Source organism: Pomacea canaliculata, linkage group LG5 (genome assembly GCF_003073045.1).
Source record: "Pomacea canaliculata isolate SZHN2017 linkage group LG5, ASM307304v1, whole genome shotgun sequence".
NCBI classification, from domain to species: Eukaryota; Metazoa; Mollusca; class Gastropoda; order Architaenioglossa; family Ampullariidae; genus Pomacea; species Pomacea canaliculata.
The window spans coordinates 14,563,636-14,585,701 of NC_037594.1; the positions used below are offsets into that span (position 1 = coordinate 14,563,636).

The window sequence follows — 22,066 nt, forward strand, 5'->3', positions numbered from 1 at the left end:
ACAATGCAGATAGGATATTGGACTTGCAGGGGTACGGTAGACGACTGGGCTCGGAGTTAGGCAGACACCCGAGGGCACAAACTGTTTTTGAGCTGAGAGGAGTCTAAACTCGAGTACGAGTTTGGATGAGCAATTTTTTTCTTGGTCGAGTCGCTGCCAAGCCTAAAAAATGATCATCATAGAGAAGCATACTTTCAACACTGTCCACAGGGACGAGCAAGTGAAACTGTTGTACGAAAAGTTGCAGAATGCTATTGGAGTTAGTTTATTCCTTGTTCCTCCTCAAAGAGCATAGGGCCACAACAACACCTCGCCAGCGGACCGGGTTTTGGGCAGAACCCCTCAATTGGGCCCATGTGGTTCCGACGTCCTTTGCCTCTCTCTGTCTCTCTCCACAAGAGGAGTCAGCGAGCTGACCCTAAGGCTGTCAACAGCACTCTTCATAAGCTCTTCTTGAGAGGAATGTGTCTGACCAGGCCCTTGTGGTACTGCAGCGGTTTCTGTACCAGTTTTTTCTTCTTACACAAGTGGGTTGTTAGCCCAAAAAAAAAAACCCCAAGCTGGAGGGTCAGGGTGCAACATTTTCGTCTGGCCTCTCCCCTGACAGACCTGTTGGGCTTGGTTGGACCTACCAGGAGCACAAGGCTCCTGCCGACATCGCTCTGTGGATCGACAAGGCGCTCAAGTCACAACACCACTTCAAAGAAAGTGGCGCCAACTGGTGGTGGAACTATTGGAGTAGGACCTAAGAAAGGCATTCTCGTCGTGATGGGGATTTTAATGCAAAGGTCGGCCTACACGCACATCATCAATGAGTCGGCATGGAGGGCTGCTTCGGACTCTGAGAGACCAACAAAATTTTAGATCGCAGAAATGTCAGTTTTCGTACCAAATTCACTCTTTACCTATCTCTTCTCCTGCCTATTCTGCTGTACGGCTGTGAGAACTTAACCCTGATCACATGGACTGAGCGGCGGATCCAAGCATTCGAAATAAAGTGCTTCACGAGACTTCCTCGGATCTTTTACAGAAAGCAAAGAACAAACGACTTTGTTACCTGTCTACCTGTCTACCAGTCTACCAGTCTAGTTACCTGCTTAATGAGTCCCCAGGAGCCCTCTGCTCGCCGTAAAACGACAGAAGCTGGTAGGTTGGACATGTTACCTTTCCGAAGACGGTTCTCCATCATTGTTTGAAGGCAGTGGACGCTGAAGAAAGCAGAAGACAGGCTGGATAAGTCCCTTGAAATGGGGGACCGACTGTTCACTGGGGCACCTCTCGCGGGGGGATGACGGGCCCCGCTGGCGTCTGTTCACTCAAGCTCTAAAACATATTGAAAGTTTTATGAAAGAATGACGGGGTGGTGGAAGTGATACTATACTGATATACCAAAGTGAGGATCCGTATTGCTATATTTTTATTTTAACAAAAAAAAAAAAAAAACAAAAAAAAAAAACCAAAACAAAACAAAAACAAATAGTCAGATGCCTCTCCGAGTATAAAGGGGAGCAGACATTAATGTGTGAACAATGATTTGTGGTCATCTGATTTACTGATGTTTGTTGCAGAACGTAAGCGCTGTTCGTGTTGGGGAAAGCGGGAACATCACAACATACTACCTAGTGTTCAATGCATCAGTCCCGTTCGAAACGGTGAGAATTGAACCCATATCATCTGTAGACGCCACAGGCGGCAAGTGTATGAGCATCTATTTCCAAGGCTGTAACACATCAGGTGAGTGTCTCAAGACCTTGGACCACGCATGTGTACATTTAAAAGGCTAATGCAACATAAAGCTTAAATTTGTTGAAACACATGACAGCGTTGTCTCTAGCTTAAAAACAATCTTCCTTAGTTTTAAATTCTTTTTATGAAATGTGGAGGTTAGAACGTGGAAACTTTCCCCAATCCAAACGTACCGTTCTAAGCCTTGTCATTTGCAAAGGGAAAGAATTGAAAGCTCTGCACTCTGGAAATTATATCAGATGTCAATTTAAATCCACTTAGTGTAGCTTGTAAAAGTGACCATGTCATGCTGCAGACGACCAACAATAGGAAATGATTCATCTCACTGCTGTTGTGTTTTCAGAGCTGTGTACCACAGCATGCCAGAATGGTGGGACTTGCGTGGGACAAAACCTCTGTGAATGTCGCGAGGGTTTCTTTGGAACAAACTGCTCACTGACAAGTAAGATTTGTGTTGCATGCTATATTTTAAAAAGACTGCCTACTGATAAGACAAGAGAGGAGGAGGAGGAGGCGTAGGAGGATTAGGAAGAGGAGGAGGACGACGACATAAAATGCATAAATCTAGAGTTACACAGACATAAAGGCGTTTTAAAAGAAGTGACATGATTTTGTTTTCACAGCTGATGATGTTCGCCAGTCACCAATAGGTTCGAGGCTCCGTCTTGTTAACGTCAGCAGCACAAACTTTGTCTTCAATAAGGCCAAATTCACCAGCTCCGTCAGGACAGGTGTGTCAGTCAATCTCAGTCGTATTGACCTAAACGGGTTCGGCGCCTACCTGTGGGCCAAGAAAGCTGACCTTGACAAACCGTTCGACTGCCTGACGAACATCGATCTCTACTCGGCCTTCACCATGCTCTTCAGGTTCCGGGTGAACAGTTTCAACAGGGATCGCCCTTCCGTAATCCTGGCCACCAATGCCTTCAGTAAAACTAAGGGAGTCAACATCTTCATTCAGAATGACAACGGAGTCAACAGTCTTAACGTTACGTTCAGACGCTTGAACAGACAATGGACTGCCATCGCCAGCACAGGTAACATTCTACAGACTTCTGTGGCAAGCCAGTTGGTGCACGATGATTGTGTGCGTGAGTGTGTGTAGATGTGTATGTGCTTTTGTACATCCGTTTATAAAAGACTTATATATATACACACACACAGACATAACGTTTCTGTTGCTGTAAAACTTTGTAAAAGATAATCATGAATATTTTCTCTCCTTTTCTAGAGGCTCTGCAAACGACCGGACAATGGGTGGATGCAAACATTAGGTGGGAAAACTCATTTGGCCTCGAACTCGTTCTAAACGGAAAAGACATCGGGCGGGCGTTAGTGAGCACTTCCAGCAACAACGAGGAGGCAGCTTACCTATGTTTGGGTTACCCTAGCTTCGGGTATGAGAGTTATGACAACAACATCAATATCCGGGATCTGACGATCATCCCAACCGTCAGCAGTCAAATTCGTCCAAGTATCGAAGGTATTGAATAATGATCATCAGCTGTTCAAAGTGCTGAAACGGCACAACACCAAATACAGTTCTTTGTCTGTGGTTATATTCAAAGTGTTTGTTAGGCCTTTGCCAAGACGTATTCGATACTGAAACTTGTGTCTTTGGTTTTCTTACCAGCTGGTGCATCGACCCTCAGAATTGAAGTGGCCAACGGCACCGTTTCCAGCCAACAGCTCGGTCCTTCGCTGAGAGTGTTTTCTTCATCCGGCTTCTCGAGCACAGGCACGGAGATCCGCCTTAAAGGTTTTAATGTCTATCTGACCACCAACAACCCCGCACATTTCTTCGACCTTCTCCTCGACCCTTCCAAGTATCAGACCTTCACTGCGTCCTGTATCTTCTCCGTCGACAACGTCAACGTCGTCAACTACATCATCGACACCGGCAATTACACTGGCGTTACTATGTATCTGAGTGCCAACCTGGAACTGGTGGTGGAACTGAAATGGGTCCTCATGCAGTATCGTGTGACGTATCGCTTCTCCCAGATAGGTATGTCATTATGTTAAATTACGTGACAGTCTACTTCTTGATTTCTACTTTATAAATCAGTGTGTGTGTGTGCGCGTGAACGCATGCAGGCATGCGTGAGAGAGAGAGAGAGAGTAAGAGTCTGAAGATTTAAAATGTTGACCTTTTGGAAATATGTAGACCGGTTTCGTTGGGCCTTTTGATTGCTAAACGAGTTGATTTCTTCGATGCAGTCAGGTGTGCACACGTGTGCATTAGCTTTGTTGTGTGCGCGCGCCTCTCTGTAGCTCTGTGTGAGCTTGTGTGCAGTTGGCGTGTGTGTTTGCGTGATATCAAGCCGATATAGAGAGTGTTGAGAGTGCTTAACGTTATATTCAGTTATTAGATAAATACTGATACCGTCCTTCATGCACACAAACCAATGCCTCAATCATTTAGCCTCCTGTGTGCACTCAGATAAACAGGAAACCTAATTTTTAATTTTTTGTTGGCATTTAAAGGAGGTAATGTCACTAAAAGTATTATCACAACTGAGCAACATTCCGTTGAGTTCCACATGCACGTGCAGAGCAGCATTAATAGCGCTGACCACTGTCTTTCAGACATTCCACGACTGACTGGCTCAGGAGTCAAGATTGGGTGGTCTTTCGTTGACAGAGGTTTCCGACTGTATATTGACGACAGCCTCAAAGCAGTCTCCAACAGCCCTGTAACGACCTACACCCTAAGCCTTGCAACCACCCTGTATCTTGGTTTCCCCTCCAGCACCTACAATGAAAGTGCACTGCTCGTGGGGCTGACAATCCGAGACTGGAAAATGTGGTTATATTCTCCGTTTTTTGTTCACCTGCCAGGTGAGTACAAGTGTGCATGTTTAATTAAGCAAAAGTAAATGTAGTGCGGGTGATGTGAGGATAGTCGTTGTGCCCTGATATGTATAGAAACTTATATATACATAGCTATTAAAAGACATTGTTTTTGAAAGGTCGGTTTTAATACATCTAGTGTTGAGAATTTAGACGCATGTGTGGTGTATTTAATTACTCATAGGTAAATATGCAGTAATTTAATTATAGTATTGTTTATTGACAGTATGTTGGACATGAATTTGTTAAATCTGCCCCGTTATCTTTCTCTCTGTTTGAGTCTATGAATAGGCATATCATGAAACTCTTCCTTTCTGTATCGTGATTATAACTAGAATGTAATGTTATTCCAATCAGTCAGTAGTATAATGTAGTAGTTGAAAATAGGTCATGACCCTTTATCTCAATCAACAGACATACTTGATGAAGAAGTCCAGGCTCCTGAAGACGGACCAGACGGTATGGTGATTGCAATTATTTGATGTTCTTTTTCTTTGGTTTTTTTTTTTTTTTTTTTTTTTTTTTTTTGCTGTTTTTGTAGGCAATTTTTCTGAATATAAACCTACATTAGCGCAATCGTTTTCTTTGAATTTATTTATTAAAATGAAGGTGTCACACATAATGCACTTATTAATTCATGCGTTCAAGATAACTTCTGATAAAGAATAATTTCTGCCATAAATTAAAAGATAATGTTAATCAAGTTTTATCAAGTTGCCTTCTTTTTTGACCGCAGAGGAAGTCGTGACTGATGATCTCGGAAGTAGTGTGGATGCTCGAAGTGAGGAAGATATTTTTTTAAGTTCTCTTTTTCTTTCTCGTTTTCTCTTTTTTTGTTCTTTGTCTTTCTTCTCGGTTGTCGGTTTTTCCGCACGTGCCTATCTTTCTGGCTATGACAGTCTCTATAGCTATAGCTAATGTGTTGGATGACTGTCTTGCACGACCCCCGTTCACTTGCTGATCTTTCATCCTATCCCTTTGCGTAAAACTTGTGAACTCCAGACGCAGGTCACGTGATTTACATCCTATCGTTGTCAATGGCAGGCTGTTCTGGAGTGATTACCAGGCGACAGGACCAGGTCTTCCATCTTCTCTTCTCAGCTTTGCAAGCCGACACGCCTGAGAGAACTCCGGTTTGTAGGTGAGGCTTTAAGTAAGCTTTTTACTGAGCAGATCTTCCCATATACTTGCTGTTTGTTATCACTTTTTTGTGAAAGGGGGGGGGGGGCGAATCGAACGTAGGAAAAAGAAGACATTTTGTTACTGTCGATAATGTTTGATACTATTTCTGTCATGCATCTCGCACTAATGTGGACATACACACGTGTGCACATATTTGCAGATTCCTTTCTTATATGCGTTCTTAAGCTTCTCACTCTCGCGATTATACCCCATCTACCTTCCTTATTTATATAGATAAGAGTTTAATAAATTTCATCTGTGACTAAAAGAATAGTCATTGTCGGGGGAATGTTTGGTTTCTATGCTTGTGTGACTGAGAAAAATGGCACGTGACAAAAAAGTGGTGATCCCGAATGTCACTTTTTAATAGATGAACATTTCTTTGTTTGGAAACAGAAATCTCTCCATCTACCTGGCCCGAACTCAAGAAATTCTGACTTCTTGTTGGCGAGCAGCAGAGGCTGGCAACGACTCCATCTCAGAAGCCTCTTTCTTGCATTACTCGCAGAGAAGTCTGGCTGAGGCTTTCTCCACAATCCTCACTGTGATTTGTGGTAAGTCCCTGACTGTGTCTGTACTTGGTCTGACCCAACAGTCATTCTCTAATTCTCGCGATCGTAATTTTTTCCACCCCTACCCCCCTTTAACGTATTTGCTACTCCATCCCTCTACGTCTCTCTACGTCCCTCCCTGTGGCTTCCTCTTTACTTCCCCCCCCCTTCTTTTCTGCAAATACTTCTACCTCCCAATTCCGCTTCCTCACCCTTCTCCATTTATTTGTTTAAGGCCAATCTTCAGTTCTCCCCCCCCCTGTCCCCTCCTCGTCTTTTTCTCTCTTCTTGTTCGTTCTTTCTTCCTTTCCTTTGTTTTTTGTTTTTTCCAATCTCTGCGTCTTAAACTTCAGGCTATGTATCGTTCCTCTCTTTCTTTTGCTTTCGTTCTTTCTTTTGGATCCTAAATCAAGTCATGCTGTAAGCTAGTAGGTGTTTTCATAAACGCATGTATACCTCTATCGTTCTGTGTAATACACAGACAAAAGTGGAATCTTGTTGCAACTGCGTTCTATGCTTCGCTGTTACTACTACTTAAGTTATATGCTTTATTTTGACTTCACATGTTTGTTTAATATGACTTTTAAAAGTCTGCGTTCTGTTTTGCAGATGGAAGTCTTCCCCGAGGTAAGTAGATGCACAGTTCACTGTTTGCACGTTTTGATTATCTAAATGTAAAATGTGACTTTAATGTATTTTTGTGATACTAGAATAAATACTAGGTAGTTTTTAGTAAATACTAATATAATTTATCCATATTGATTTATTCGTATTAGTGTGGTTTCCTTCGAATGTGAAAGGCAACCATAAATAAAATGATGCATAGTGCTTTGAAGGATTATTGCGATTTGGTGGTGAAACACCGAATAATTTATTCATTGATCAGTCTAGTAAGATCGACTAAAGAGCTGACTTCTTGAATTACTTCCGAGATTTTTATTTAAAACAACTTAGACTTAAAGACGCATTTCGATGTAACAGAATCGTCAGAAAAATGCGATCTGACGGGCATCAAAGCAGTCTTGACAAGCTTCTTCTCAGCATCTCTGCGGATTGGACAAGGAGAACAAGAGTGCAGGTCTGTTTGTCATTCCCAATACTGGAAAAAGCTATTCTGATGAGCATGATTTGCAAATACAGTCGGTCATGACTAACTTTATTTGAACATTTTGTGCTATCCATTATTTCCATTGCTATAATTTGAAGACAATAACAAATGTCACACTAGTGTTCTGTTCTCCAGGCTCATGTTGACTATGGCAAATTTTGTTTCAGTATAATGTATTTTCGAGTCTTCTGTGGACTCGTGTCATGTGTTACTGTGGTGTTATGTTTTCAGTCTCCTGTGGACCGAGCGAGAACGTCTTGCAGCGCTCACCAGCTCTTGTGGTGCTACGACTAAAGCTGTGCTGGGTGAGCTGAGCTCACAGACAGTGTCCATGGTGGAGATCGCATGTAGTCACCCGACCTGTAGCATCGACTACGCTCAGCTGTGCGTCAGTGCTGCTGAAGAGGCTTTGACCTCCGTCACTGGACCCAGAGCTTCCGGTGACGTCTGCATGTAAGTCGCCTCTACGATTTTGATATTACTTACATGTAAATCGTTTTAATGTCTGTGTCATCTGCATGCAATTCACTTTGATATTTGTATGATGTCTGTGTGATTTCTGATGCAAGGCTCTTTTGGTTTAACGTTTACATGATGTACCTCTGTAAATTCTGGAAGTCGTAAATTTACACAAATTCTGTCTCCAGTAATGTTAAAAAATAATTCAATCTTTTCCTTATATAATGTTAAGATTCATGCTGTGCATCCCGTAATGTTTAGGCATGCATTTAGACGCCCCCTGCAAAGTTCCATAATGATGATTTCCGTAATACTCAGATGTTGCGTATTCTATACTTCCTGTAATATTCAGAAGTCATCAGATCTTCGCCTCCTCGATCACACAGATATAAAGCGTTTTACACCTACTGTAACCGTGTTCATTTGGCGAATGTATGTTGTTACCGTGGACAAAAATGGAAAGAAAAAGAAGGAACAACTTGTTTCCATTATTGTCACGCGCTCAAGATACCATAAATATTGCGCTGTGTCACTTTATCCCATGTTCCCTTTGCTACTGATTTATAACTATGGTCTCAGAATGCAAACGATATCCACGGAGTGTGAGCGTCGCTTTATAACACAGGAGACAAGACGCTTACTCTTGATTTATCAGGGACGATGACTTATCTTTGATTCATGAATACGGCCCCAGAAATTCTCCCCCTCCTATTACACACAGAATTCATGTTATGTTCTGTTTCTCAGGGACGTAAAGTTTTCTCTCGCGTGCATCACCAACCACACCGTGGACTGCAGCGGCGTGCAGTACCTCAGGTTGTCGGAGCAGACGCGTAGTCTGTACGCCCGTTACCGCGACGTTTGTGGTGTGAACGACTCATCTGAACAAGACCACCAGCGCCTCAGTGTGCAGCACGGCCAGTGGCTCATCCAGGCCGCAGCAGTCAACAGACTCCTCCCTAACTCATTATTTTGCAGGTCAGTGTCCTTTCTTTTTAGCTACTTCAATAATTAATTTATCACGTGTAGCCGTAAATTAATGTTTCGCTAATGTTGCCCAATGTGTAAACATTTTTCCCGGTCATTTACGCGACAAGAAGTTCCAAAGAACTACCTCCTCCTACTTAGAAACCTTCCAAAATAACCTTAATACTTTCAATAAAAAATAAAGAAGCGTTGTTGTTGTTATAATTTATGGCAGAATGTTTAAAATACACTGTACGGTAGTTTAAAAGACGAACTATTTCATTAAAGAGCTTTCGAAGAAAAGGGTGTTAATGAAGCCGGGGTATTAGTAAAGCTGGAGAAATGTCTTACAATGAAGAGTTTAACGTGTACATGTATGCCATGTCCATGTACATCCCCCCTCCCCCCAAAAAAAAACCAAACAAAAAAAAACATAAAAACGTACGCAAAAGGACAAGAACAATTATCACATGGACTCTCATTCCCGCCACCTCTCTCACATACACGCAAGCACACACATATTTACACACTTTTTTGTCGAAACCAAACACACACACACATGTGCACGCACACTATTACAGTGAAAGACGTGTGCAACGTTGACTGTCTCCTGTTTCTCGTGCTCCACACGTCCAGCAGGTGGTAGAGACTCAGATTGTCTCTGTCTTTATTTTTTAATCGTCTCTGTTTTTCAGTTTGAGGTATAGACAAGAATGGACTGGACAAGGTGCACAACTGTCTTTGTCTCCTCTTGCATACCCATACTTCGAGAACATCTGCAACGGTAGGTATCTCCCTAGCCCGACACCGACTGCAACCTCGCCGGTTTCTCTGATGTCGCTAATCAGCTGCCTGTGCTTTATCCCCTCCAGTATCATACTTTGAATATTTGTGCTGGGCATAGCACCATTCCGGTATCATGCTTGGAATAAACGTGATGGGGATAGCATTATTCCAGCTCGCTTTTTGACAAGCAGGGAGTTCGACGTTGAAACTCTGAGAATGTTTTGTAAATTGTTACGGCTATTGATCACCATTAAAAAAAAGTTGAAGTGTGAGTGAGATGAGTGAGTAAATGTGTGTGTGTGAGAGAGAGAGAGAAAAAAAAAGAAAAACTAATAGTATATCCAAAGTCATCTTGGTCAGTATCGAATAAAAGCTTTTTATTGTTCGAGTTGTTACTCTTCTTCCTACTCATATTATTATTACTTCTCAGATATATCAGCCACTAGCCGCTGCAATCTGACTGCATGTGCTGCCACACCTTGCGGGCAAGTGAATGATTTTTGTCATCATTTCTATGACTAGTTGTTCGTGTGAGCTACTTTATTGTAAATATCGCTAAAACGTGCTCCTGATTTGGTTCCTTTGTATTGTTTCATAGCTACATTAAGTTACTTATTTCTTTACATTTGTTCTAATTTACTAACGCTTTTAAGTGCATACGAGGCATGCAGCCATAGGAATCTTGCAGTGTAATTTACAGTTTCAATTATCGCTTTACTAGCGGATCATAGGTGTGTGTGTGTGAAATATTGCCGAGAGAAGACGGTTCACCAGGATTTCACGATTGTGTCTGGTTTCTGTAATCCACTCCAGAAGTCTCTCGCGAAACTGTCTGGCACAAAACAGCAGCAGCTGCGCCGGCTTGAATGGCTTCGAAAGCCTTTTGTCTCTGCAAAAGGACCAGGACAGGAAGTGTGGAAATGCATCCAGCGCCTCGTTGCTCGTTTCCACGGGGCGACCAGCCCTTGACGCCGTCCTGCTGAGCTTCCGTCGCGCGGACTACCAGGGCATCAAAGATCTCTGCCAGTGGCTTCCCCGACTGCGAAACTCCTTGGCCACCATACAAGGCGACGATGTCATTCTTGAACAGGCCATTAGCTTCAGCTCTGCCTTGGCGCAAAGCATAGAAAATACAGTCTGCTCCATCACAGCTCCACCAGGTAACGCGCTCGCGCACGTGTGTCCGTGTGTATGTGTGTGTGTGTGTTGAGAGAGAGACAGATGAGAGGCGAGATAAGAGAGGGTGAGCTAAAATCTGCTTTTTGGTTTAGAATATTAAAGGGCAGAGAATGCGCAGGAAAAGGTAAACATGCTCTGACTAGTCAGATTGTAGTGCCAAGTAAGCTAAAACATTTTAAGCTTCAGTTTATAAAAGAGAAGAAATTTTATCACTTTGTGCTTTTAGTGTAAGAATACAATATTTTATCTTCTTTTCTTTCAGATAATGAAACCAACTGCCCAGCAGCCCTAAATTCCATTGTAATGGCAATCGAAGCATTCGATCTTGTTGTGAAAAGTCCATTTCTTGCACAGTCACGAAGAGAAGAGCTATGCAGGTGTGCTTTGTTCTGCTTATATTTATCGGATAGATGCATGTATCTACCTACTTCTTCCTTCTATCCAATATCATGCTGTGCGCGCGTGTGTTTTGTATGCGTGCATTCTGGACAGTACGCATGCGAAGTGTATGTACGAATAGCTTCTTCTTGTGATGTAGGGTGCGCCTACTTGTCCTTACTCGCCGAAATGCGGTGACGATGTGGTTGTAATCTTCCAGACACTGAATGAATAAAGAATTGTATTTTGTGGGAAAATTGCCAAATTATTGTAAAAGTCAGTGAATCCAGAAATGAACCCACGTGGAAGACAAGACAAATAAGCATTTTATAGACCATCAAAACATAAGTGTAACTAGCGCTTCTTTCCTTTTGTCAAAAAAGGTTGTCTCTCGTTTCTCGGAGCTCGTCAGGCTGTGGCACCTCAGCAGACGACTACGCCTGGTCGGTTCTGAGTGCCGCAGAAGACATAATAGACCAGGTGTGCCAGCGAGTGCCTCCACTTCCCACGTGCGACGTAAACAAAGCTAGAGACTCCCTACAAGAGCTTGTCAGCGCCTTTCTCCTTCCAACCGACTCAGCCTGCGCGTAAGTTATTCTCCGTAAAGTTATGTTGACTGAAGCAAAACGAACCAATTTTCTTCTCCATCTTCTTCTTCGCGGGAATATATTTGTCTTTCACTGCCTGAGGTTTATGTTGCAGTGCGATAGACAGAGTGGAGGTCGCCGTGAGGAGGGCAACAATTGACTGCCCACTTCTGTTGGCCTGGCCCATCACAAGCGTCATGGGAAAATTGCGAGAACTGGCCGAGAGCACCTGCTACAGGGGTCAGTGTGACCCTGCTGGCGCTGTCATCTGCCTCATCGATGTCCATCACATGGCCAAGCTGCCCGTGCCTGACTGGGAAGGAGTGTGCTCGTAAGTTACATTTTGATAAAAAGTGAAAAATACTGTGTTTATCGATTGTTTGTCAATACTGTGTGTGTAAATATGACTACTTGTATTTACTAGTAGTATTCCTTAGTTGATCATGTAGAAGTATAGACTACTGACTCTCTAGTTTATCAATATGTGGCACGATACTTTGGTAGATAAAGATGGTGTTTTTTAAACGTTCTTGTGATCTCTGTCAAAGGGGATAAATGAAAACAAAAAATGGGGCACAAAGCATGCAACGTGAATGACAAACAATTACTGTGGAGGGTTATATACAGATAAATACGAAGTAATGATGTACACATTTTTGCCAGACATTTTGTGATTTTTGAGACAAATTTTTAAAAAGAAAAGGAGGAGATAGAAGAAAAACAATTTCTCACAGCAATCAAACACTCAGAAGGAAACTGTTTGATGGTGGACCAAAGAACGTGATGGCTGTATCTGCGAACATTTTTTGTTTCAGAATACTGAACCAGAGCGCCGTCTGTGCTAAACAGCGAGTGAGCGGGTGTGACAAGTGTCAGCGTGACACAGTGGACACCCTTGTGGCCAAAGTCAACCGGCAACTGGAGGACACGTGTCGTGCTCCCCCGGTGTCTCCGTGCAAAGCTGTGCAGGCTTATAAATGCAAAGACGTGCTAGCTAGCTTCAGGGTCTCCGGCACTGCTTCTAGCTCCAATGACGGCCTTCTGTGCATGTATGTCACAGTGCTACCATCTCTCTCTCTCAAAAAAAAAAAAAAAAAGGAAAAGAAAAAAAGAAAAAAGCTTCTTTAGTTTTCAGTTTTTCTATTGAGAGAACTAGTTACTGGATATTTGATCTTATGGATAGATGTGGCTTAGGTTTGGTTGAGTTCAAAGCTAAGGTAAGGTTTGATTTTAAAGTAGTAGAAGTGCCTAAGGATTGGACAGATTTTAAGCCAAAAACTAAGAGCATAGAGATAATAATGACTGTAAAAAAAGGTCTGGTTTGAGGTCTTACTGCTGTTACGGCTGTAGAATATATTGCCAGAACATCTCTAAGGGTTGAGCTGTGCGCTTACATATTTAGTCGCGCTTGTTATCCTTCATAATGCGGACGTAGATGGAAGGATTGGGTCCTGTTTCGAAGAAACTATAGAGTAATTAGTTATTTTGATGTATGTTTATCTTGTTGTTTGATTTGTTATATCTTGGACAATGTTTTAAAAGTTTATCGTTTGCAAAATTAACCAACAAAAAACTTAAACTGCGAGCACACACAGAAATTCGCTTTCACCATTCACATCCGACAATTGCAGGCGAATATTCGAAGCGCGAAAGTGTGTGCAAAAGCTGACTGTGGAGTGCGACGACACGACGAAACTGGCCGTCAGCATCGACCTGGAGGCTGTTGTCAAGGTGGTCAATGGCGTCAAATGCGAGGAAAAGGCCGTCATCCCCAAGTGCCGTGCGGTGCTGGCGGAGCGAGTCAAGTCCATCCTGTCCTACGACCCACTGGATCCTGAAGACCCCTCGTACGATCAGGTGATTGCTGGAAATAACACCGAAGATCAGCAGCCAGAGACTGGCGAGGAACCCTTCGTCCCCACATACCTCGGACGGCTGTGCCAAGACGCCCACTTGGCCTTCCAGTGCGTACAGGAGGGCTTGCAAGAGTTCCCCATCGGCCCCAGCGAAGGCTTCTTCGAGATCCTGAATGCCTCTTGGACTTTGGCACTAACTCGCTGCAGAGGTAAGTGCATAGCTTCATTGATACGTGTGCAGACTCAGAGCAAACGGCTGCCGATAGTTTGTGTCCTTCATTTTTTGAAACATGTTTTTTTCTTTCCCTTTATGCTTTATGAATTATTTTGAGTTTGATTATCATGTATGCGAACTTTCACTATACGACAAATGTTTATAAGATGTTTGTTTGAGTCTAGCATTTTTTTGTAACAGCATTTTGTTTTTTACCTTGACAAGCTAGATAGAGCTTGGCCACCATATTTGTTCCAGTGTTTCCTCTGAGGAACAAATTTCTTATTAAATGAGAAATTTGTTAAGTTAAGCATATCAGCAACAGCAGTGTTTTTTTTGTTTTTGTTATTAAATCAAATTACAATTTCTTTCATTCAGCCACCACCAAACCTCTAAAGTGCTACACCTGCAAAGAAGGAAAGAGCAACGAAGGCTGTAATGGTGAAGAGCAAGAACTTTGTCCACCCGACCGTCAGGTAAAATAACAAACGGATAAATATTATCCATCATGCGTTAAGTTTCATGCAAGAAGTACTAATAAAAGATCTCGACTGTTGACAATATGACTTTGACCAAGACTAAACGTCTACTTGTGCTCTCATTTGGGAATTTTAATGTTATGTGATTAGCATATATGCACATTATAAAAAAACTGTGTTCGTGGTTGGCACTAAAGACTTTAAGACAATTGTCATAGGACGCGAAGTAAGGGGGAAGAATAATTATCACTTACGTTTTGTTTAAAGGAGAAAAAGAGTCGCTTATATTTCAGTTTGTGAAGAAACATACTTTCAAAAAGTCAGTCATGGAATATCAACGATGAAAATATATGTCGTTAATGTACGCAGATGTGCTACACTCGAGTTGTTCGGACCCCGGAGTATCAGAACATTACCATCAGCAAGGGCTGCATCGCTCCTTTAGACTGTCGCCCCGGCAGCGATGGCACATCACAAACATTTTGTTGCGAGGGCGCTGAATGTAATCAGCCAGACAACGGCCCTTTGCCAGGTGCTTTTTTTTTTCAAAGTCATCCAGATCCGTGGGTAGACGGTAGAAAATTGCACTTTCAATCAACCAAATTATCTGCCTGCAAAGGAATGACCAATAGGGGGAGGGGAATGGTCAATCCCATTGTGGAATGTTGCAAAGTCAATTTATCTTATCAAAGAATATACGACTTAGGAAAATCATTGTTTGATCAGTCAACATTTTAATCTTCTTGTATGTAGTTAAAGATTTGCAAGTCATAGTGATAACATTTTCTGGAAAACTGAAGATCATATTTAAAAACTAATGAGAAAAATCTATAAAACATGTATTCAAGATGATTGATTGGTTTTCTAGTGTATGGTGATAATTTATTTTTAAAAAAAATTTTTTTTAGCCACATGCAGTTTGTCGCGTGTTTCTGCATGCCTGGATGCACTGTCAGGAGCTGTGCTAGAGAGTAACAGCATCAACTGCAGGTGAGCTTAGCCATAGTGGTCGGTCTGAGAGTAGTTTCTGCTCACATGTATAAACATGCTAACACCCAGAAGAATGTGTTTTACAGAAAACAATATTCATGATATATTTTGATTTCATTATCTGACACAAAAATATATAAATAATACTTAGCTGTTATAAGCATCACCATATAATAATAGGATTTCATATATTGCATGTACAGCCAAGATTGATGTGTTTATGACAGAGGGCAGTAGGGAATGATGCTGTATGACAGAGATGAACTTCATAATCAAGCAGATCATACATACACTCACATGCACAGTTAATATTGTGAGTATGGAGAGATAGAGAGGCAGGGATTCCAAATATTGGGGTCAAAGAAAGAGAATGAGCGATAGTCGAATACCTGAGACAGGGAGAAGACTTGCCAGGCTGGTAGGGTGACACCTCACTCAAATAGAATGGCGCAAGGCCATGAACAACACGATAGTGAAGCATGGTGATCTTGAAGTCAATGTGGGCCTGAATTGGTAGCCAGTACAGGTTGTGCAGAAGTGGTGTGACATGATCAGCCTTCTGCCTGCAGAGTACAAACACTATTCTTATAAACCAATTGCACTTTTAGTTGTTTTTTTTTTCAAAAGTCATATTATTTACCAGGTTAATAACTGCACTTTTTTGTCATTTCTTTGGCAGCCTGGTTGTACAACAAACAGCATGTTTTGAATATGTGCAAAAAGAGTGCAAGTCAAATGGAGTCACTGAAGTCTCACAGACCCTCTCTGCCTTGCTGAATTCATCCACTGTCCAAGAGTGCTTTGTGCAGATGTCTGACAGTCGATGTGGTCTGTATGCTGCTACAGCGCTTAGCTCTTTGCTTGCTACAGCCAGTGATGATATTCAAGATTCAACACTATGCCCGTAAGTTACATTCAGCTTAATTTTAAGTATACATACAGCATGACATCATATAAAATCATCTGGTCACAAAGTAAAAAAAAAATGCATTCATCATCCCCAAACATTCCATTTATTCTTATTCAATGTCTACTATCAATAATTACATCAACCAATAGATCCTGCTAATAAAAGTATGTATATTTGTGAATCACTGTGTGTGTGTGCTCATGCTCACATGTGCATGCATGTGATAATATAAATGTTTAGAAATAATTTTGAAAATAACATTTTGTTGTCTTTTATTTAAAAATAGAATGTTAGTTGCTGTGGATCGAGAGCTGAGACTTGCAACTCATTCTGGAAAATGTGATATGGAGGAAATCATTGCCATAAACAGTTCTTATGCACTCTTAAAAAGCCAACTGTGGGATCGTAAATGTGAGGGTGTAACAGAGAGTACTGGAGCTTGCCAACCACTTGCTGCTTTAGATTATCTCATCCAGAACATTGATTTTGCTCTTCCTGATTGCGGGTCAGTATTTTATCTATGTATTATAAAATTATGCATTCTGATATACATGCTGACATATGAAGCGTATCTAGGGATTTGTAATGAATGGGTTAAGTTCAGTTTCTTCGATTACAGAGGCTAGATGTATTAAGTGTGCCCAAAGCTGTAAAAAATTAGCAGTGGTCTATAAAAAAAGAGTCCATTATCTTTTATTTTATCAGCTAATTTGTCTTGGAAGTTCAAAACGAAATAAAAATTTCAAAAGAACACAAACTGTTACCATCATCTGCAATAAGAAAATGGATTATATTACTATAAAGAGAGAAACAAACCTTAGGGAACTTACTTACTTGAATATCACTTTGAAGTGTAATAAACTAGATGTGTTTTGGCTAGGATGGAGGCAGCTTGGGAGCCCTTCAATAACTTGACAGCTGGATGTCAGCCTGTACATTTACAGCTAATAAAGCTGTATGTCTCCACACTTCCTGCACAGTGTAATGCATCCAGTGTCCCATCACTGCCAGTCGATCCCTTATTTCCTGATGCCTGTCTCACGGACATATTCCCCATGGGTTTGTTATTAATGGTTATTTTTTATGTCCTTTCCAGTCTATAGAATTACTTCGTTTATTTTTTTCTCCCATTCTTTCTTTGTCATGCTTTTTATTTCACTCTTCTTATCTGTCTGTCACTTCGTTTGCTTGTTTTGTTTTCTCGTTTACTCAAAGTCCTGCATTTTACAGCTGTGTATGGTAAGAAAAAGACTTTCCACTTGGATTTATGATAATTCAAAGAATTCTGCATTTTAAAAAAGAAGTTAGAAAGGACAGCTGTGTAAAGATAATTTTTACTACTGTTGTCAGAAAAGTGATGTATAAAAATAGGCTAAATCTTATTTTTGATACATTTTCTTTTTGAAAATCAAGAAAGCCGAAATTGTAATAAAATCATATTTGGTTTAGAGACTGCAGTGATTTAATTTCTCTACAGCTCTGGCAAACAATTTCTCAGCTGAGGATATGGATCGCATAATACCATGTCTAATTCAGAACTGGCCTGTGGACTTTTATATGAACCTTCCTCCATCTTACAGAGTTTACTCTGAACAGTCAATAACCTTCATTTTTGACTTCTTCGATGGCATTCGTAACTGTAAGTAATGAATATATTGCTACCTTGAAGTCCATATTTTATTTAGTTTTGGATGCTTATTTCTATATTCTTATTGACATTTAGATTATGTTAGCAAGCTTTCTGCGCAAACATGTATCAAAGGAAATATGTTTAATAATTCCTTGATCTCTCTCAGTCTCATATAATCCCATTTGTGTTTTAAATATGCTATATTCAAACGTAACAAATTGTATTCATTTTTTTCATTTTTCAGTGTTTGATGGCATCTTGATATCTTCTAATGGTATGTATTTTTTTAAAATTTGTTTCTTTGATAACTTAACCAAACAATTACTTGAAAATTTTAATAAATCATTGTTTAATAACTTTGAGGCCAAATGCTGTATGCATGTCATGCATGTAGGCCAGTCAAAAGAAACAAAATTTATCATAAATTTCTTTCATGAAAGAACTGCTTGTTAGACTTTAACTGTCAGTATTCCTGATCATTGTCTATTTATTATCCCACAATTTGTACTAGACAAATGTAAAACAAACTGGCTTCTTCTTCAGTTTCCGAGAGATGCAAGAGTTCACAAGAAGAAGTAGCCAGACTGCAAGCAGTAGAAGTGCTTCAAATGATTTTCTTACCATTTGCACCAGTCAGTGAATCAAATGCCTTCTGCAAGTGTGTATACTTGTATATTACTTTCTATGCAAGTGGTTTTGCTTGCTGTAACAATTCATTACATTTCATAGCTTGTACAAGAGGTAAAAAACGAAAATTCTCTATTTTGTTGCTTATTGGAAGGGAGACATCATGTAAGAGGGAGCACATGAAACTGCTGTTCAAACACATCTGAAATAAATAAAATAATACTTATTCTCATGTTTATAATGATATTAGCAAAGGTAAATAACGTTGCCTGAGTCTGTTGTTTGGAATTTCTTTTTCTCTCTCCCTCAGTATTTCGCTGGTCCTTGAAATCGCAGCTCTTCTTCTTTTGTCTTTATTTGAGTTCTCTCTTTTAGTGTTTAACTAACCCAAAGATTACATTTCTTTTTTGTTTCATATTAAAGTCTGCTTCCCTCTTTCCTGGATTCTCAATGACTGCCAAACAATGTTTCTCTTTGTATCAACAGACCCTTCCTTTTATTGGTGGCATTCTTTCAGCCTGAAGCAAATACATGAAACAAACATTACTATCACCACTTTATCCTGCAACTTTCCAAGGGAATTTATTTGCAAATTGTTCCTTATGCTGCTGCCAGAGTTACTTCTTGTTATAATGGCCATTTTTTTTTTTTTTGGTAGGCATAGTGGCCACCAGAGTCTAGAAAATAAGTACAATGTTTACACGTTACAAGGATACAATGTCTGTATTTTTTATGCTACTGTGTGTCTTAACAGAGTAACCAAATCATTTGAGGACAAGATCAGCTTATTACTGACACAGAAATGCCAAGATGATGAAGTGCAGCTGCAGTCAAAACTCCTCACATATCTGCAAACATATCGTCTAAGTTTCTGTCCCGATGAAGAACCAGCCCCTACTTGCTTGAAATCCTCTGCACAAGAATGTATTGTAAGATTTACAACCTTCATGGTGACTGCCAAAATAGACACCGATGAAGTGTGCAGGTGAGTACTTTTATATTTTTATTTTTCCCATCATCATCACCATACCCCTACACAACCACTAATAGTATCATCACCACTAAAATTATCATGATCTTCATCTCTTCTTTGTTGTTCTTTTCATGTGACAAACCCTATTCCACCATCTTTACTATGTATTCACACTGGCTACACCTCAAGACTCTGACAGAACTGACATTACTGCTTATATAAGAATGCTTTTACATCGTTGTTTGGTATTTCTTTTGGATAAAATGCTATATTTAATACTCACTGACTATTCTGAGATCATCATGTCTACCATAACTCCTTATCTTAAGCTTGATCAATAAACATCTAAGTTATTTGTATCATTCTAAAATGATTTACAAGATTTACTTGTGTTAACAAGTGCTTTTGGAAATACTTCCTAACCTGCAGGTTTCATTAGTCTAAACTAAGAAAATATTGTCCATGTATTAAGGTTTAAGCTTTACTTTGCCTTTTCATTTTGATTATTTTCTCAACTTTTCTGCATACGTACTGATAGCCACATACTTTTTTTTTTTCCTTTTTTTTTTGACTTCAGAGCAGTAAACCGAACTCTTCAGTGTGTAAGGTCATACACAGCTCTCTGTAGTTCAGAGGAAATTAAAAATGTGAGCCGGGACATGATGAACATTGCTGAGCTGTACTACACCTGCACTGGAGTCAAAGAATTTGTTTGTGAGAACAGCATCATCCAGTCTTTCAATACTTCATCCAGCATCACTAGCCTTGATGGATGTGGGACAGCAACAGGCACATACTCCTGCTCGTAAGTAACACATGTCATTTGTAACTAATCTGGTACTGAGCTTTACCTGACTTGATTTCTGCTGCCATTTCTTCCATGCTATGATTTTATTGTCAACTTCTGAACCATGGCTTCATTTGAGTCAAGCTGTTTCATGTACAGGGTCAGTGTAGTGAGACAATGAAACATGCATACTCTTAATGTCACTTTCCTAACTGAATAGGTTGACAGCTTATCTTCAGCAATTAAGGCTTGATGCTATTGTAGCACTCTAGTAGTGTACGAAGTATAATGTCTTTGGGTTGTAGATTTGCATCTATATTCTAGAATGTTCAGCATAGCAGCAATGTAAAAGGTAGAATGTCTTTGTGTGAGGAAGGAAATGATGTTCAACAATGTAGCAATGTTCAAAGTAAAATGTTTTTATTGCGACAAAGTAGAATATCTTTGTTGGGGGGGGGGAGGGCTAGAATGTTCGAGGGTAGGGAGAATAAATAGCAGGGCTGACAATGGTGTAGGAGCGCTTTGTGAATTGGAGAAAGAGAGAAGTTAAGCCAGCTGCAAGGTGAAATTTCTGGTACAACATCCCACTCTATGTAGCCATTTGACGTGTTGGTTACACTATGAATGAAGAGGGATGTAAACATGGCAGTTGTGTCAGCTGCCATGTGACTCCCTCACTTTCTTCTATGTTTCAGTCCTTCACTCTCTCATAGGATGCTCTCACAAATTACAATGCTGCCCAGATTTGCTCTGTAGTAAACATATGTAAAATGTTTTTCTATTTAGTATTTTTTCATTTAAAGTCACCATTAATAGCACTTTATACACCAATCAAATATGGTCTATGACTATCATGACTATAGATGAAAAGAATATACCTGCCCAAATCTGATTAGACAAATGATGTGGATATAAATAGATTTAAAAGAAAGGCAAGCAAAATGGCAAGGAGAACTTACATTATAGAAACTGAGTTTCTGAATTATGTCCGCTCAAAATTTTGATTTGTAAGCAGTCATTTACTTACAGTCATGTCAAAATACAGCTCTGTGGAGGCCTTAATCTGTTGTTATCAAACCCATCCTGCACTAAAGTTCACTTTGGTCTCTTAAGTGTGGTCATGGATAAGCATTTTGGATCTGGGTACCATGCCTTACAGTGATGGAAAGGAAGAATGTGTTTCCTTATCTCGGTCCACATATAGATACTGCCACACCAACAACAAGCACAGAGAAGCAGTTTTTGTGCTTGTGTGCAGAGTACCAGCTATTTATTTCCACCATGTTCTGATCAATTACAGTCAGCTGTACACACGGTCCAAATGGAATGACCTTAACACAAAGTCACAAATAGACTTCATTTTTGAAAGATTGCAAAGAGTCATCCAGGATGCAAGGGCTGTATCAATTGCTGACCTAGGCACTGATCACAGACCTATAATCTTGTCCTGAACACACACATTAACAGTCAAACAGAGCAGAAATGGACAGAAAATTTAAACAGCAGACCTGATCATTCTGAGGAAAATGTGGCAGGAAGAGGTGATGATAAAGGTACATGAAGAAATAAGGAAATAAGAAAATTTTCAGACAGACTGAAAGATTAGCGGAGAATGGTAACAATATTTAAAACATTCTTATAAAAAGCTTCAAAAGAAATGCATACGAAGAGGAAAACAGGAAAAGAAATTTGAATTGAAAGGTGGAATAATATAGTGAAAGAGACAGTATTTTGAGATTGTTTTGAATATGGGTAAATTTTACAAAGAATGAAGATTATATGAAGAAGAAGTTGACCAGATGATC

The 22,066-nt window shown here is 40.4% G+C and overlaps 1 protein-coding gene across 3 annotated transcripts in view; it reads left to right on the top strand.

Annotated features, from left to right (window-relative positions):
- The window catches only part of LOC112563758, a 64,921-nt gene that overhangs the window by 7,436 nt on the left and 35,419 nt on the right, over nucleotides 1-22,066 (top strand). For 2 of the 3 annotated variants that reach the window (XM_025238061.1, XM_025238062.1), the window contains 33 exons: nucleotides 1,569-1,734; nucleotides 2,090-2,188; nucleotides 2,370-2,783; nucleotides 2,978-3,229; nucleotides 3,380-3,754; nucleotides 4,336-4,587; nucleotides 5,014-5,058; nucleotides 5,336-5,380; nucleotides 5,644-5,740; nucleotides 6,178-6,335; nucleotides 6,942-6,959; nucleotides 7,314-7,410; nucleotides 7,672-7,893; nucleotides 8,647-8,877; nucleotides 9,561-9,649; nucleotides 10,082-10,136; nucleotides 10,465-10,811; nucleotides 11,093-11,207; nucleotides 11,592-11,795; nucleotides 11,911-12,126; nucleotides 12,611-12,844; nucleotides 13,427-13,860; nucleotides 14,244-14,341; nucleotides 14,714-14,876; nucleotides 15,253-15,334; nucleotides 16,014-16,238; nucleotides 16,531-16,749; nucleotides 17,125-17,303; nucleotides 17,722-17,883; nucleotides 18,119-18,148; nucleotides 18,418-18,532; nucleotides 19,256-19,486; nucleotides 20,052-20,279. In XM_025238061.1, the coding sequence (XP_025093846.1) occupies nucleotides 1,569-1,734; nucleotides 2,090-2,188; nucleotides 2,370-2,783; nucleotides 2,978-3,229; nucleotides 3,380-3,754; nucleotides 4,336-4,587; nucleotides 5,014-5,058; nucleotides 5,336-5,380; nucleotides 5,644-5,740; nucleotides 6,178-6,335; nucleotides 6,942-6,959; nucleotides 7,314-7,410; nucleotides 7,672-7,893; nucleotides 8,647-8,877; nucleotides 9,561-9,649; nucleotides 10,082-10,136; nucleotides 10,465-10,811; nucleotides 11,093-11,207; nucleotides 11,592-11,795; nucleotides 11,911-12,126; nucleotides 12,611-12,844; nucleotides 13,427-13,860; nucleotides 14,244-14,341; nucleotides 14,714-14,876; nucleotides 15,253-15,334; nucleotides 16,014-16,238; nucleotides 16,531-16,749; nucleotides 17,125-17,303; nucleotides 17,722-17,883; nucleotides 18,119-18,148; nucleotides 18,418-18,532; nucleotides 19,256-19,486; nucleotides 20,052-20,279 (5,897 nt within the window). The remainder of the gene's footprint in view (nucleotides 1-1,568; nucleotides 1,735-2,089; nucleotides 2,189-2,369; nucleotides 2,784-2,977; nucleotides 3,230-3,379; nucleotides 3,755-4,335; nucleotides 4,588-5,013; nucleotides 5,059-5,335; nucleotides 5,381-5,643; nucleotides 5,741-6,177; nucleotides 6,336-6,941; nucleotides 6,960-7,313; nucleotides 7,411-7,671; nucleotides 7,894-8,646; nucleotides 8,878-9,560; nucleotides 9,650-10,081; nucleotides 10,137-10,464; nucleotides 10,812-11,092; nucleotides 11,208-11,591; nucleotides 11,796-11,910; nucleotides 12,127-12,610; nucleotides 12,845-13,426; nucleotides 13,861-14,243; nucleotides 14,342-14,713; nucleotides 14,877-15,252; nucleotides 15,335-16,013; nucleotides 16,239-16,530; nucleotides 16,750-17,124; nucleotides 17,304-17,721; nucleotides 17,884-18,118; nucleotides 18,149-18,417; nucleotides 18,533-19,255; nucleotides 19,487-20,051; nucleotides 20,280-22,066) is intronic. The other variant, XM_025238063.1, reaches the window with a different exon arrangement.